This window comes from Mus musculus, chromosome 15, assembly GCF_000001635.26.
Source record: "Mus musculus strain C57BL/6J chromosome 15, GRCm38.p6 C57BL/6J".
Lineage (NCBI taxonomy): Eukaryota > Metazoa > Chordata > Mammalia > Rodentia > Muridae > Mus > Mus musculus.
The window spans coordinates 4,983,108-5,001,071 of record NC_000081.6 but is presented as its reverse complement, the minus strand read 5'-3'; the positions used below and the strand labels follow the sequence as shown (position 1 = coordinate 5,001,071).

General features: G+C 41.0%; 1 protein-coding gene across 3 annotated transcripts in view; it reads left to right on the top strand.

The window, feature by feature from the left end:
• The window catches only part of C7 (complement component 7), a 76,024-nt gene extending 62,702 nt beyond the window's left edge, over positions 1–13,322 (top strand). For 2 of the 3 annotated variants that reach the window (XM_030248274.1, XM_030248275.1), the window contains exons 11-13: positions 6,822–6,915; positions 10,577–10,761; positions 12,066–13,322. In XM_030248274.1, coding sequence (XP_030104134.1) covers positions 6,822–6,915; positions 10,577–10,761; positions 12,066–12,250 — 464 coding nt within the window. In that variant the 3' untranslated portion in view covers positions 12,251–13,322. The remainder of the gene's footprint in view (positions 1–6,821; positions 6,916–10,576; positions 10,762–12,065) is intronic. The other variant, NM_001243837.1, reaches the window with a different exon arrangement.
• Positions 13,323–17,964: the final 4,642 nt, after the last annotated feature.

Genomic DNA, 17,964 nt, shown 5'->3' with positions numbered 1-17,964 from the left:
GCTGAAATCTGTCTATTTTTATGAGGATGAAGTACTAGTTTCTAAGATGAACACTGTTAAGTGAGTTAGACGTTGACAACTGAGAACAGCGGGCTTCTTGGAGCCCTGTTCCACTGAATGTAGGCATGGACTGTGGTGACGCAGGGCAGTAGAGAGGTGTAGAGCACATGAATGAAGTGCCTTCCATATCAGCTCTAATGTGCTCTTTTCTGAACACATCAGAAAACAACTGCTCTTATTTCTGTGTCCCCTGTTGCACAGATCTGAGTTTGCTTGAGTTGTGTAAAGTAACGCACCTGTGCCCATGATTTGGAAATGAAAGAGAACATTATCTACTTAATGAGGACATAATTCTGTTTCAAAGGAAATTAGATAGTTTTTCTTCAATGTTTGCTTCTGTCATTTTATAGCATAGTTCAGTATGAAATTTTACCGGCTCAGTAGAAAATGGCATTAATTAAGGATATTTTATGTACTTGTTTATTTTTCTGAATACATAGATTACAATAATCACCACACTTAAGATAAACCTATAGCAAACAAAACTTTCTATGTTTGTCAGCTTTCAGGGTTGGTATTTAAAAAATCTGCTAAATGTGGGAATGGGGAGATGGTTCAACAGGAAGAGTATTTGCTGCATATACACAAAGTCCCTAGTTCAGATCTCCAGCTTCCATATAAAAGCTTGGCATTGTGGTGGTGTATGTATTTATTCCCATCACTGGGGACATGGAGACAGCTGCATACTGGCAGCTGGCTGGCTAGCTGCTCTAACCAAAATGGCAAATACCAAATTCAAAAGAGTCATCTTGTCTCAAAAAATAAGATGGAAAGGAATAGAAGATGATACCCTGACACTGATCTCTTGCTTTCACATATGTATACCCTTACACACATATCTCTAGTAGACACACACCTCCAGTACACACACACACACACACACACACACACACACAGTAAGGTAATAAGTAATAAAGTACTAGCCCTTTGAATATTTAACCCTTTAAAAGTTGTGCTAAGCACATGAACACATGCATATTCCATATATATCACATATATAAACACAAAATATCAGTTAAGTAGCATGTGAATGAAATAATGACTAGATCTTTCAATATTTAGTCATTAAAAATTTGCTAAGCTGTACATATTATAAGGTTCACTATTTTAATCATTTAAAGTACACAGATAATAAATATTATGCCCACTCTTTCTGTTGAGCCACCACCTCCACCCATCTCCACAAGTTTTGCACATAAATGTGCTTTGATCTAGCAAATATAATCACAAGCATTTTACCAAGCAACAACAAATTTTGGCAGTGTAAAGAACGCTTATGGACTACTGACAGTAATGTATATTAGTTCAAACTCTGTGGAAACTGATTCAGAGATGCCTCAACCAAAACTAGAACTACCCTCTAATCCAATGATATCACACACCTGATGGGATCTAAGTCACCATAGGACATCAGACCTGCTCATCCACATTTATTATAGCAAGATGGAAACAGTTTAGATTTCTACCAGCAGACAGACGAATGAAGACAATGTAATATATCATGCATGAGACCTGCGCAAGATCAAACCAGAAAACATAAAGTCTAGCATGCATTGGGGAGAAAGTCATGGAATCCCACTGATAGTGGAAGAGCTAGGTAATGGGGTTACCTCTCAGGGAGCTGCTGTGTGGGGTCAGTTTTCTGCAGGCATGCAGCCTCTAAGAGGCTACTCATGTCTCAGTAGATGGCCAAACATCCATGCACATATAGGCAGCACTAAGTGAACTCACTGGGTTGAAAAAAAAAAGAGCATATGAAGTTGGGTGAGAATTGTGTGTGTGTGTGTGTGTTTGGTGTGTCTAGAAAAATAATTCAAAGGGAGAGAGTGAGGTGTGTTTTGATTAAAATATTAATATTAAATACACATTTAAAAATTAGAACAAATATAAAATGGGGCATTTGTACACAGTGGAGTTTTATCAGCTACAAAGAGAAAGTAAACTGTATCATCAGAAAGATATTGAGTGGAGCTAGAGGTCATCATATAAGCAGAATAAGACAGAGGCAGGTTTTTCTCTCGTACGTACAATGCACTCTTAAAAAATATGTATGTGAGGCCTGGTAATGTGACTCAGCAGGTAGAAGCACAAGCTACGCAAACCTGATGGCTTGAGTTGATCCTTGGAACCCAAGTACAAAGTCAGATGGAGCAGTGAGCATCTGTAGTCCCAGCACTCCTAATGTGAGATGGGAGGTCAAGGGTCAGCTATCTGGAGTGTGTGGTATAGTAGAAACAAGAAACCCTTCCTCCAAAAACCAGGTGGATTTACTTCTGGAAGTTGTCCTCTGAGCACCAGCCCCCCATACACACACACACACACACACACACACACACACACACAAACTTATACACATATACACACATATACATACACATACACACACACTCATTCATGCACACAAACTCACACACACATGCACATATATACACATATATACACACATATACATACTCATACTAACAAACTATACACACATAAACACATATACACACATACACACACAATACACACATGCACACTCACACACACAAACTCGCACACAGATACACACACATATACATACATATACATACACACACTCATACAATGGCACATATGTACCTGTGTGTATATGCAAACAACAAAAGCAAAAGCAATAGTGTTAAAGACATATGATAATGAAGTAGATGACTCTTTGGAGGAAAGGAAGGTACCACCAGCAAGGAGAGAAGGCAATAAGAGAGAGCAACAGAGGACTTGATACCAGCAAAGCAGAGTACGTGCATGGATAGAGATAGCACAATGAAATCCATTATTTTATAACCCATATTAACTAACTTTCTTTTTTGCTTTGATAAAATACCACGACCCAAAGCAGAAGAAAGGGTTTATTTATTGGTTGAGAGGGAGAGTCCATCATGGTGGGGAGGGATGGAATTAGGTACAGGAGCTGGATGCCTTGGTGATTACATCACAACTGCATCCAGGAAACAGAGTGAGAGTCAGAGGTGGGGCCAGGCCAAATTCTCAAAGCCCACCTCTGATGATGTACTTCCTCCATCAAGGCTCTACCTATTAAAGGTCCTGTGTCTTCCCTAGACAGTGCTACCAATTGCCCTGTTCATGAGCTTATTTAGTGTATCTTTAATTCAAACTACAATATGTTATAATGAAAAACAGAGAACCATTTTACTCTGGAATCATTTTAGATCTCAGAAAAGTTGCAAAATGTAAATTCTATACACCCTCACCTACCTTCACTTTTTGCATAAATTGACATAACTTAGCTTTTGAAAACAAAGGACCAGTGGTACCCATACCTGTGTCCTAGTTACTGCTCTATCTCTGTGTCTCTTCACACAATGTGACACATATGAAAGAAGTCTACTGGGGGTCTGCTTACTGTTTTAGAGGGGCTAGTCCATTATCATCATGGTGGAGGATGCAGCAGCAGGCAGGCAGGCATGGTGCTGGAGAAGTAGCTGAGAGCTTTACATCCTATCTGCAGCAGGTAGTGGGGGAGGGAGGGGGAGAGGGAAAGGGAGAGGGAGAGAGAGACACAGAGAGACAGAAAGACAAAAAGATAAACACACACAGAGAGACAGAGAGCGTCAGAAAGACAGAGAGACAAACAGAAATGCAGAGAGACAGAAACAGAGAAAGCAACAGAGACAGAGAGAAAGAGAGAAAGAGACAGACAGACAGAGAGATACAGAGTGATAGATCATAGAGACAGAAAGACAGAGAGACACAGAGAGACAGAAAGATGGACTGAGAGACAGACAGAAATACAGAAAGACACAGAGAGAGAGAGACAGATTGTGTCTAGTGTGGGCTTTTGAACTTCAAAGCTCACTTCCAGTGACAAACCTCCAACAAGGACATACTTCCTATTCCTTCCAAACACTCAGCTTGCAAATATATGAGCCTATGATGTGTTTGTGTTTGTGTGTGTGTGTGTGTGTGTGTGTGTGTGATCTACCAGCTTAGATCTGAGGATCTGAGCAGGAAGAACTCAACTTTGAGGCCAAATCTGAGCTATATTATAAAACCTGGTCCTAAAAGCAAAGAAAACAACACAGAAAACATATGGAGAAGGGCATTTTGCCAGGGCACAACTGACTAAGCTGTTATTCAGATAGCACTCTTCTCCCTTGTGCCATTTTAATTTCGAGTATCTGATTCAAGCTTCTGTCTTGCACTGGGAGTGCTACCACATCAAGTGTTTAGAGAGTGTGACTGCTACGGAGATTTGTAACCATGGAAGACATGCTCCATATTGCCACAACTTTTCTAGTTTTGTGACTTTTTCATGGGGTGTTACTATCTTGTCTAACTTGCTTATATTTTTCACAGTAAGGGACATATGCATTCTATGATTCTTTTCCTTCTAAAATCATTTCCTTGGGATACCAAGATGGCTCAGTGTGTTAAGGTGCTTGTGGCCAAGCTTGGTGACCCAAGTTTGATCCCCCAGAGCCCGATGGCTGGAAGTTATCTTCTGATCTCCATGCGTGTACCACATCCATCCACACACTAAATAAATACACTCAGCTAAAATGGAAAAAAAAAATCCCCATGATCGTCTAATAAGATCATTTGTATAATATATTAAATGATTACCTAATTTTGTGCCCAAAAGTTTGATGCCAGTGATTTTCATTAAAATGAAGCTAGCAGAAAGTGGGGGAAAAATGAGTGTTTTAGACTTCACATTGCCAACAGCTAAAGCCAATGCATAGGCTTTCCATTTACATCACTGAAAGCTACACCCAGGTGCTTACTTACGAACATTCAAATAACGGCTGGCTTAAAAGAAGAGTTTCTAGATTCAAAACAATGGATACAATATTTTTAATGTAAGCAACTCCAGATGTGCTGAGGGGAGACTGCCTGGACATTTGCATGTTAGAGGTTATAGCTCTCCTTGGGTACCAGAAATTTCTCCAATGTAAGTTATTGCTAAAAAAAAGAGTTTATTTATTTATTTATTTATTTATTTAATGTATATGGCTGTTTTGTCTGTCTGTATATATGTACATCACATGGATAGCTGGCACCTACAAAACCTGGAAGAGGACATCAGATCCCATGGAATGGGAGCTTCTGGCAGTTGTGAGCTGCCATGTGGTGGTAGGGATCAAACCTGGATTCTCTGGAAAAGCAGCAAGTGCTCTTAACCATGGAGCCACCTTTCCAGTGCTCTAAGTTCTTTTGTGGCTTTATGACCCATGGTGAGCTCGTGGCAAAGTGCAGTCTAAAACCACAAACAGTTCCAAGGATCGGCTTCATGAAAGGCAACCTGTTCTACTCGCAGTGGATTCAGACAGATGCGAGCTTAACCCTGCATAGGAAGATTTGTAAGCTATTAGAGAAAGCATCCGTTTCCAAACTTCTTGACCTTTAGGTTTTTCATCTCTTACATAGGTGCTTGTCAGCAGGGATCAAATGACAAAATTTGTAAACAGTTTATGACCATTAGCCATGCCCAGGGAACGGTATCTGTCATCACTGAAGCTTTTTATAGAGTGTTCCTCTGTGAATGCTTTAGATACTCATTGCATATGAATATATAACATACATATTTATGTTTTTTTTACAAAATTATAAATTATATGTTAAATGTTATATTTAGTATTATATTATGCACAATATATAATAGATGCTATATATTATAATATTAAATTGTGCATATGTATTTGTTTTCTCTTTCTCTCTTTCTCTCTTTCTCTTTCTTTCTCCCTTCCTTCCTCCCTCCCTTCCTCTTTCTTTCTTTCTTTCTTTCTTTCTTTCTTCCTTTCTTTCTTTCTTTCTTTCTTTCTTTCTTTCTTTCTTTCTTTCTTTCAGACAGGGTTTTTTGGCTGTCCTGGAACTCACTCTGTAGACCAGGCTGGCCTTGAACTCTGAAATCCAGCTGCCTCTGCCTCCCAAGTGCTGGGATTAAAGGTATACACCAGCACTGACAAGCTATAATATATACTTAAAACATTTTTATTTCCTGAATTTAAAATTTTCTCTCTCTCTCTCATATGTAAATGTAACTTGTTCATTTCTTATAGGTTTTTACTGTATTTTTTATTGAAAAATATTTTGTATATGTTGATCTGACCACAGCTTTTCCTCCCCTAACTCTTCTGAGATTCTCTGTACTCCTTATTCACAACTCAGTGCCCTTTCTTTGTCTTTGTCTTTAGAAAACAAACAGGTAAGCAGCAACAAACAAAACAAACCAGAATTAAAAAAATGTATAAGAAACACACACACACACACACACACACACACACACAAACACCACTCAACTGGAGAACATAATATGTAAGTAAAAGACTGGTAAGGCAAAAAATGCTCTAGCAAATCATTAAGAGACAAGAGTCTACAGAAATACTATGGAGCTCATTTTGTGTTGGCCTTCCAGTGCTGGGTGTGGAGCCCACTCTTAAGTGCGGTTAAAACACCCAGTGAGGCGCCATTAGAGAAGACTAATCTTTCCTTTGGAAGCAGATATCAACTGGAGATAGTTGCTTGGTTAGGGATGAGAACTTTTTTTCTTTAATTTTTAAATTGAAAGTAGATTTAAAAAAAATATGTTATGTTCTGATTTTAGTTTTCCTCCAATTCCTCCAAATCCTCCCCACCATCCATCACCCAAACCCACATCCTTTCTTTTAACTATAGGAAATCTTTATAGTCAAGCATCCCACAGATTTTGATTCATCAAATCTATCGTAAAGCAAGGTGTATATCCTACTGATCGCATCCCTCTTAAATGTTTCCTTTAGCTACCAGCACTCCACCACCAGCAGCCCCTGCATGTCAGCCTTGGGAGAAACTGCAGAACTCAAAATGCATCTGTAAAATGCCCTATGAATGTGGGTAAGCTCTGGCTCTGCCGCTCACTTTTTGGTTTGAATTTATCTGGGGTAAATGGGATGGCTCCGCAGACCTTATTGAATTCAAGGCATGGCTTCCGGAGAGCTAAGTGTCTTTGCATCTTAATCTGGCCCACTCCTGCCTGTTATAGGTCATAGGCTGTCAGCCACTATATTAAGCAGGATGATAATCCGGAGGAGCGAGACACCGAAGGTCCGCCAGAGCACTGCTTGTTCTATATATAAAGTTAAGCAAAATGACAGAACTGTCACCTGAGGATTTAGAGCTTTGGAGGATAAGGCTGAAATTCTCTAGGGACATAAGCTTTTAAAAAGCAACACCAACAGACAACAGAGCAGCTGCTTTTCTGACACTAGAAGCTTCCTTTCTAGCTCTGCCTTCCAAGAATGCTACCGATTTCTCGTCACCGCTTTTAGAAGGATTTGCAAAGAAACTCCTGGAAGCCTGTGTCCGAGTTGTAGTAAGGTGCAGGTAGTACAATTAGGTGAGGAATAGGAGAAGTTGATCAGCATGCCTACAAAAACATGATGTGGGCGAGTAAAGTGATATAATAGAGCATGCATTTATCCACATCCAGGCCCAAAAGAGGGAGAAAGATGTTTATGAAATATGAAGACAGAGAGGGCTTGGAGGAGACAACTTCTAAGGCAGAGCAGACTCCCTTAGGGACTTGAGAAGTACCACAGGTATAATCTAGAGTTACACTTCCTGACACCAGTGCTCTTCAGCGTAGAACCTACTGGAAGCTAGAGGTCTTTTCATGCCAGACCCTCAAGAAGATGATGAGGAGCAATGGAGAGGGGTTTGGTGTCGCGTCCGCTCTCGACCAGCAAGAACGACACGACCACCAGTGCTTCTAACTGCAGTTTATTCAGTCCTGATTCTTCTTGTTTATATCTCCCCTGAACCCTGGGCCTCTCACTCCTTTTATACTCTCATCCACACACAGCGGGCCACGCCGCCTCACCAGGCACACAGCTTCAGCTAATCAGGGCAGCAGGGGCATATCTCCATCAAACTGGATTCACCGGTATCCTGGTGCACCTGCGCAGCTCTCAAGATGTTTGTGGCTTATATGAGGAAGTCAGGTGCAAGTCATACGACTTAGCTACAGTCCCTGGCGCCTTTGGGACTGCCGCCACACCCGCTCCTAACAGTTTGGGATGATGTAGGAGACATTCAGCCTCTGGACCATTTTCATTTTTAAGATTAAGGACTTAAGTTGGTGTCTTAGTCAGGGTTTCTATTCCTGCACAAAACATCATGACCAAGAAGCAAGCCGGGGAGGAAAGGTTGTACTCAGCTTACACTTCCATACTGCTGTTCATCACCAAAGGATGTCAGGACTGGAACTCAAGCAGGTCAGGAACCTGCAGGCAGGAGCTGATGTAGAGGACATGGAGGGATGTTACTTACTGGCTTGCTTCCCCTGGTTTGCTCAACTTGCTTTCTTATAGAATCCAGGACCACCAGCCCAGGGACGGCACCACCCACAATGGGCCCTCCCATCCTTGATCACTAATTGAGAAAATGCCTTACAGTTGGATCTCACGGAGGCATTTCCTCAACTGAAGCTCCTTTCTCTGTGATACCTCCAGGCTGTGTCAAGTTGACACAGAAACCCAGCAGTACAGTTCGGTTCATCTTTAAGATTCAAATTTACTGAATACTTTGTAGCTGCCAGGCTCACTAAAACCATATCCACTTCCTGAATGAATAAAGGATGATGGTGACTACATCTCATGCAGAAAACCAGTGAACAGTTCAAGTGAGAACTGTGATCAGTCTAGATACATCCTTATTCGAGTGTCTCAACTCTGTGGTCACTCACTGCCTTACAGCCATTATTTATTGGAATCAAATTCTTTCTCTTTCTAACTCCCCACAATATGTACCCTCGAGCCCCCACACCCCCCAGTTAGTCCTCATTCTGTCATGTGTAGGCATAGCACAACATTTAGTATAATTTCATGTTATTGGAAGCCAATAACAACATAGCTTTGTAAAGCTTCTGTTTTTTAAACTACCATATATACCATATGTATATGTGTGTGTGTGTGAATATATATATATTCACACACACACATATATATGTATGTATATATATTATTTCTAGGTCAAAGAGGGAAAAATTAACACTAAATAAAGTATGTAAATTTAAAACTTTCTGTCCAGTATATAAAAGTATGCTTTGGGCCCAGCAGTGGTGATACGCACCTTTAATCCCAGCTCTCAGGAGGCAGAGGCAGGATGGATCTCTATGAGTTTGAGGCTACCCTGGTCTAAAAGTGAGTTCCGGGACATCTACTGATACACAGAGAAGCTCCGTCTCAAACCCAAACCCAAACCCAAACCCAACCAAACAAACAGCTTTGCGGTCCAAGACTTGTCCTGTATTTACTATAACAATACTTTTCATATCCATCAGTATTCAGAAGTGGAATTTTTTTCAGGGTAAGGTGAGTATGGGGGTTGGGGAGGAGTCTGAGACAGGTCTTGTCTATTATATCCAGGCTGGCCTTGAACTCACTGTGTAGTTGAGATGGCGTTAAACCTCTGCTTCTGCTTTCCTCTCCCAAGAGCTGACATGATATGTGCCACTGAGGGCATGTGCCCAGTTTAGGAAATATTTATTTTTAAAAGTATATTTCTAAATAGCTATATTGTATAATTTTTTTTAGCAACAGTAGTTAAGAAAAAATAGTAAGATGTTTAATGAAAACAATTCTAAATCCTTTGTAAGCACAGACACTTTTATTGGTGGGGTAGAGGGTCTCATGCTAGACTATAGCGCAAGTAAGGAAGTCTGAAGACAACTTTCTGGCGTTGGCTTTCTTTTCCCACTGTGTTGGTTCTGGAGATCAAACACACATCATTTGACTTGGTGGCAAGAGCCTTTATTCATTGAATTATCTCATTGGCTATACACATATCTTTAAAAATAACATTGAAGGGGTTGGAGGGATAACTCAGTAGTTAAGAGCTCTTTCTCTTCCAGAGGATCTGGGTTTGGTTCCCAACACCCACATCAGGCACTTCAAAACTGTCTGCACCTCCAGTCCCAGGAGATCTCATTCCTCCAGCCTCTGTAGGCACCTGCACTCCTGTACACAGAACACACACATACACACACACACACACACACACACACACACACACACACATTCACTCACATACTCATATACTCACATACACACAATTAAACACAATAAAATAAACAAAAAATAGCATTGAGAGACTTTCATTTTCCCTTGCTTCTTAATGATTGTAGTGAGCAATGCTGAATTTCAGACTCTGAGGGCTGTTGAGCTAGGAGGTCAGTGATTTCACATGATCTCTTGGGGGGATATTTGGTCTTTGCTGCTTTTCTGTTTCCTTTGGTATCAATCCATCCAAAGTTGCTTGTAGAATTCACCTTCTCATCCAGTTTGCTGCATTTGGTCTATCTGAGAGCAAAATGAACCAGCACTACATACCTGTTCTTATAAACACTTCGGACACCAAAGAGCAGACACAGTTTTTGTGGGTGTCTATGGACAGACTACATGTAGGATTGTAAGCACAAAGTCTTGCTTTCAATCATCTTTCTTAGCTTTGAAGAAAATCAATCTTGTAAATAATGTAATTAAAATACTCCATTCAGATCCTCCTTGGATGTATGTGCCCGAGATGAGAGTAGAAACAAGATTCTGTCTCTGACCATCTGCAAGATGCACGTTGTCCACTGTCATAAAAGAAATTACACTCTTGTTGGCAAGGAAAGCTGTACTCTGCCTTCCCCGGCTGAGAAAGTCTGTGGTGCATGCCCAATATGGAGTAAATGTGATGGTAAGTAGCCTTACACATTTGTAACTGTAAGAATGCTAAGGCAGTGGTAACGTTGTTTCTAGTTTATCAGCAGATACACAGAGATGTCAAATATGTCAGATTGGCTTGACAGTAAAATGCCCCTTATGTTTTTCCAAGCTTCACTAACTCTCATTCTACCTTCTTGGTATGCACACATGCATACAGGCAAAGTCACCTGTACAGATAAAATAAAAATACAAAAATGAAAAGAGAAAAGAAGAGGTACTAAAAATATGTATACTCACACATGCGTGTGTGAGTGCGCGCACACACAAATAATGGAACAAAATAAACTTGAAGATTTGAGTCAGATACTACTCATAGATTAAGGACAGCTTCTCCTTGTAAGGGAGTTTAAAAAGTATTAGAGAGGCATTAAAAAAATATGAGTGCCAAACTGACACTTCTTGAAATAATCCAAAGACTTTGAAGGGAATAGACGAGGGACTTTCATCCTCAGATTACAGTCCAGTATCAACTAGAATATGACTGAACAAAACGTAGCAATGATCTTCATCACCACCAATGTTTTGGGACATATAGTGAATGGAAAAAGGCTGGGTTGCAGGAACCAAACTTTTGTTTCTTTACCTGTAAATGTGGAAGCTAAACTATGTGGTACACACATCTTCCAAATCTCTCCTTCTCTGTCCTGTGTTGCCCTGTGGCCCTCTCCCCCTGTCCCTTATCAGTTGCAGTAGGATGGAGATGTATGCAGCTCTGGCCGCATCTGGCTTGTGTTTGTGTTACTGCTCTGATTGGCCTTGTCACTCTTCCCCTGGAGGACCTGAGTGATGTATTCTCACCGTGTCATTTCCCATGTTTTCTCCTTGTTGCTAATTAGGTTTTACAGGACAAGCACCTCCCAAAAGCCATACTTTCTTTTTCGAGTCACTTTTCTTTTTGTGTCTCTGAGCTTTGGCACTCTAGTCTCTCCTGAAACCTTCTTTGTTGGTCTGGGGAGTAAAAAATTATACTTGATTTCTGGCTCACAAAGATGCCAGTCTCTATGAGGAAAGAGATGGAGAGTTCCTGACTTGGATAGACCTGTCTCCTGTGTGTCCAGCCAGTAAAAAGCCTGGCCCAAATTTCCCAAGCCCATTTATTCTGAGTGAAGAAAAGTGGCCCCATTTCCTGGTCTTACTCCTCTTCCAGCAGATAGTTTATTGTATAGCTCAGGGCGGGAGCTCTTTAATCACCACACCGTTACTTTGGAGGTAATGTGCTTCCACTCGCCCACCTCCTCAGTGTGCCATTAAGTCTCCCTCGCTTGTTCTTTCCAGCTCAGAATGGCAAATGTATCTGCAGAGAAGCATCGGAGTGCCAGACAGCAGGCTACAGAATCTGTGTGGAAGTGAATGGCAAAGAGGAAACGATGTCTGAGTGTGAGGCTGGCATCTTAAGATGCAGAGGACAGAGCATCTCCATCACAGCCATAAAGCCCTGTGCAGAAGAAGCAGCCCAGTAGGGCCTGGAGGGGGTGGGGCTTGATCCTCTTCATCAGAATCTAGTGGGCAGTGGATGCTGGGTTAAAATAACTGGTCCTTCAACCACTTTCCCAGCAGGAAGGCACAATCCTTTTCTCTTTCTCTCTAGTATTTACCTCTCCTTTCTGTGCTCAGCCACCTGTGCAAACAAACCCTTTGTTTTCTCAAACCCCAGCCCAGATTTCCTTCCTTTACAAATGGCAGTATGAAGAACTGACATGAACCATGGCATCCCCAGCTATTTGTGAGGTTTTGGAAAAATGCACTAGGCTTTGACTTTTTTTTTTTTGTCTGTAAACTTACTGGATGAGACTAGAGGCACATGCTCTCCGTTCTTTCATCCCTATGATTCTGTTGAGTATGATTGACCCAGACCATTGGCCCGTGTTCCTCCTCTACGTTGATTAGGAAAACAGAAAGAATGTAATTTCCCAATTAGGGAGGTCGTCTTTCCTCAGCGATATCAAACACACACACACACACACACACACACACACACACACACACACACACATGCACACACATTGGAAGGAAGAGACAGATGTAATTATTTCCATCCTGAGGAGTAATGTCACTCTTCGCCCTACTAAGCCATTCCCATATGTAGGATCCTTCTTCTTGTCAGAAGATCAAATTACTTAAATGTCAGAGCAGAATTCATCATGCTATGGTCACAGGGCACCATTGTGAGACTCAAGCTTCAGCAAAGAAATTACAGCTTGGTCGTAAGCCAGGTGAGCAGAGGCCCACAGTTGCCCTCAAGGTTGCTAAAGCAACAAAGACAGCTCCGGGAAATGGTCCACCACAAACCTGCTGATGCAGGAACTGGCCTGCCTCAAACAAGCAGGTGTATCCCAAGAAAATTGAACCCCCCTCCCCCGGGACTGAGCCAACCGACTTTTGCCCCGCACCCCGTCCCCATTTCCCCCAGTTTGCGGTTTTTGAGCTTAAGAAAAGTCTGTAATAGCTCTTCGGGGTTTCTGCTCCGTCCCAAAGGCAGAGGAACCCCGGCGCGCCGGCTTCAATAAACCTCTTGCTGTTTGCATCATCATACTCTGGTGTTGTGGTCCTTCGGGTGTCAAGTGGAGGTCGGACTCGAGTGGTGGTCCTTTGGGTCCAACACCGTCTGTCATCTTGTCTGAGAACAAATATGATTCAGTCTCTTGGGGGTTTTCTTCAGTATGTGTCAAATACAAACCTGAAAATCACTCTGCTTTTGAGAGAAGCGGCGGCAGTTTATGCTAGAGCTATTGAGGGATACATACTCGAGAATAAGCTTCCCTAATGTGGTTGTACCCCTAGATTTTTAAAGAAGCACACAACTTAAGAAATTGGTATTTGGTTTATTTCTTACTTGTGGGAAGCCACATGTGCCGTTGCTGAGTGGCACTGACTACTGCTGGCCACCATGCATAAGATTGGACAAACAACCAATGTGTACATATGCAGTAAAGTTTTTTGCAAAAACACTGCCTGGCCCAGGCATGATAATGAGGTTCTGTAAGGTACTGAGAGTATAACCAATCGGATGTGAGACATGCAAATGAGGTATGATAATGAGGCTCAGTGAGGTACTGAGAGAGAGTAGCCAATCAGATGAGGAACATGCAAATGAGGCTTAGTGCATAACCAATCAGGGTATGAGACACGCCTCTCCTAGGCCTATAAAAGCAGCACCAGCTCTGGGCAAAAAGTCTTTTCGCCTCTGCAATCAAGCTCTCCCAATAAACGTGTGCAGAAGGATCCTGTTGCAGCGTCGTTCTTGCTGGTCGAGTCGAGCGCGCGCAAGAAGTGGTGCCGGAAACCCGGGACAAGAAACATCTTCAGGCACGAGCGAAGACCCCCTGCTACAGGGAGGATTCAGAACTGCATCGCGGGGAAGGAGCGGTTAATAAAGGTTCCCGTAAAACAGACTGCTGAGAAGGATCCGGCGTGGATTCAGAACTCTTCAGCTGGGGAGCGGTGTTAATAAAGGTTCCTGCAAAACAGACTGCTGAGAAGGATTCAACTGCGTGGATTCAGAACTCTTCAGCTGAGGAACGGTGGTACCAGTAAGTATAAAGAAATTAAGGTAAGTCTCTGAGAGGTATGCTTTCTTACGCAGTGGGTCTGGTAGTTGTTACTGGGTTTGTGTGGGACGAGCTGTTAAGGAAGGGCAGCGACTTTGTAGGAGTACCAGGAAGGCATATCAGAAACATAGAGAAAGAAAAAAGAAGATGCGCGCAGAAAAATAAGTAACTTAAGAAATATAAAAAGAGAAAAAGAAAGGAAGCTAAAATATAAAGATACAAAGGATAATATAAAATATAAAGATACAAAGGATAATATAAAGATACAAAGGAGAATATAAAGATATAAAGGATAATATAAAAAATGAAGAGCAAAAAATTAAGTCAATTTACCCTCCTCTCGAGGACTTTGACTAAAGAGGCAGCCTTCATCAAAGGCTTAAAGATAGCTCTCAGGGAAAGAGGAGTAACTATTAGAAGCAGCCACTGTGCAGAATTCCTAGAAGAAGGAGAAAAAATGAAAATAAGCTATTTCAGAGCCCTCCTAGGGACAGACAGAAAACGGGAGACGTCCTGCTTCCTCTCTGGCTCCTATGGAAATATTTTTAGCTTCGAATAGGATATCTGTGTTCTATTTTCTGTTTTTTGGTGCACCAAATTGTCTATATGTCTGTCAACTCGTGTTTGTTTTTGCTTGGATGATTGAATGATTGTTGTTCTGTGTTTCATGTTGAAAAATAAAAAAGCAGTCTCAGTCTGCACAGCAAAAAATGACAAGTTAGCTGCACAGTGGCTGGGAGTCAAGTACAGCTGAAAAAGCCCTGCTGAAGGCTGATTGCAAATGGAGCTTTTAAAGGGGCAGGCAGCCTTTTGCTTGTAACAGAAAGTTAGCTTAAAATTGGAAACCCAAGGTTGGAGTTATTCTAAACAACATAAGAAAACAGGTAATATGCAAAAGCAATGTATAAAGGGTAGAAAGAGTATGTTTGAAAATAAAGTACATATCTTTACAAATAGAAGGAAAAACCTTTCAAGGTATAATGGATACAGGAGCAGATAAAAGCATTATATCTAGTAAGTGGTGGCCTGCTTCTTGGCCTGTTAATCAATCGTCACATAGCTTACAAGGATTAGGATATGAGGCTACCCCAACTATAAGTGCAAAATCCTTACAATGGAAAGATAAAGAAGGAAGGACAGGGCTTTTTCAACCATATGTACTCCCTTTGCCTGTAAACTTGTGGGGGAGAGATGTGTTATCAGCTATGAACTTTATATTGACTAATGATTACTCTCAGAAAAGCAAGGAAATGATGAAAGGAATGGGATATATACCTGGACTAGGTCTTGGAAAAATTTTGCAAGGTAGAATTTCACCAGTTAAAGCCACTGTAAAGGCAGAAAAGAAAGGGCTGGGTTTTTTCTAGGGGCCACTGAAGAGCCTTTGCCCATCCCGTAGCATACGGAGGACATGGTGTAGGTGCCTCAATGGCCTTTACCCTCTGAGAAGTTAAAAGCAGCTAAAGAATTAGTACAAGAACAATTAGATCTGGGACATGTGGAGCCCACTCAATCACCCTGGAAAAGGACTCCCCCTACTCTCAGCTCTACCTAAGGATTGGAGAATTATAGTAGTAGATATTAAGGATTGTTTCTTTTCAATTCCATTAAATAAGAAAGATAAACCTAGATTTGCATTCACCTTGCCTTCTATTAATCATATGGAACCTGATAAAAGGTACCAATGGCGGGTATTACCCCAAGGAATGGCAAATAGCCCTACCATATGTCAGTTATATGTAGGAAAAGCTTTACAACCGGTTAGGGATGGTTTCCCCTCCTTAAAAATTTGTCACTATATGGACGACATTGTAATTTGTGGACCTGAAGAAGAAAGTATACAGCAAGCTTATGGCTTGCTTAATGAAACTTTAAAAAATAATGGTTTGAGTATTGCACCAGAAAAGGTACAGCAGTCTAATGTTAGTCATTTTCTAGGAGCCACTATTACTTTACGATGTGTCACCCCACAAAAGATTAGTATTAGAAAAGACCATCTAAAGACACTAAATGATTTTCAAAAATTATTAGGAGATATAAATTGGATTAGACCTTATTTAAGGATCCCTACTTCGGAATTAAAACCTTTATTTCAAATTTTAGAAGGAGACTCACATATTACCTCATTGAGACAATTAACACCTGAGGCTTCTGATGTTCTTAGGAAAGTGGAAAAGGCGATCCAAACAGCACAGTTAACTCGTATAAATGAGCAAGAACCTTTGTGCCTATGCATATTATGCACCATCAATCTGCCAACTGCTGTGTTATGGCAAAATGGTCCTTTAGTATGGATACATCCACATATATCCCCTAATAAAACTATAGAGCATTATCCCACCATGGTAGCAAATATGGCCCACAAAGGGATAAAAACTTCAATCACTCACTTTGGAAAAATGCCTGATAGCATAATTGTCCCGTATACTGTCGCACAAATGCAAATATTGTGTGCTACTATAGATGAATGGGCCATTCTTAGATGCAGTTATTCTGGTTTAATTGATAATCATTATCCTAAACATCCGTTATTACATTTTATGTTATTGCATCCAGTAATATTTCCAAAGGTAACGGCTAATACCCCTATAAAGGGAGCCATTGATATTTATACAGATGGATCCAAAACAGGAGTTGGAAGTTATGTAATCAATGAAAAGGCTGTAAGGTTGCAATTTACACCAGGAGCCCCTCAATTGGTAGAATGTTTGGTAGTTTTAGAAGTCTTTAAAAGATTTCCTATGCCCATAAATATTGTCTCTGATTCTGTTTATGTAGTTAATGCGGTTCTAGCATTAGAGACTGCCGGAAATTTTAAACAGTCCAGTCCTGTATCTGAAATTTTGATGAAAATACAAAATTGTATTTTGATGCATGAGCATCCCTTTTATATTCAACATATTAGAGCACATACATCATTACCTGGACCTATGGTTAAGGGAAATGCAATTGCTGACTCAGCCACCAGAGACATGGTTTTCCTATCACAAAGTTCTATAGAAAGTGCAAAAAATTTTCATCAACTTTATCATGTCCCTGCTTCTACATTACGACAAAAGTTTAAGCTCACACGAAAAGAAGCCCGAAATATTGTCCTACAGTGTGGTAAATGTGTAGAATTTGTTAATGCACCTTCCGTGGGTGTTAATCCTCGCGGATTGCGACCCCTAGATGTTTGGCAAATGAACGTAACGCATATCCAATCTTTTGGGAAATTACAATATGTACATGTATCCATCGATACCAGTTCTGGTGTCCTACATGCCTCTCCCTTGACAGGGGAAAAAGCAGTTCATGTCATATCTCACTGCTTAGAGGCTTGGGCTGCATGGGGCAAGCCCCTAGTGTTAAAGACAGATAATGGTCCTGCATATACTTCTTCTAAATTTAGCCAATTTTGCAAACAAATGCAAGTAAAACATATTACTGGATTGCCCTATAATCCACAGGGCCAAGGCATAATTGAGAGAGCCCATCGCACTCTGAAACAATATTTGCAAAAACAGAAAGGGGGAATAGAGGCTATGACGCCAAAGATGGCTCTATCCCTTACAATATTTACTCTTAATTTTTTAAAATTGGATGATGCTGGAAGATCACCAGCTGAAAGGCACGGACAATGGCCT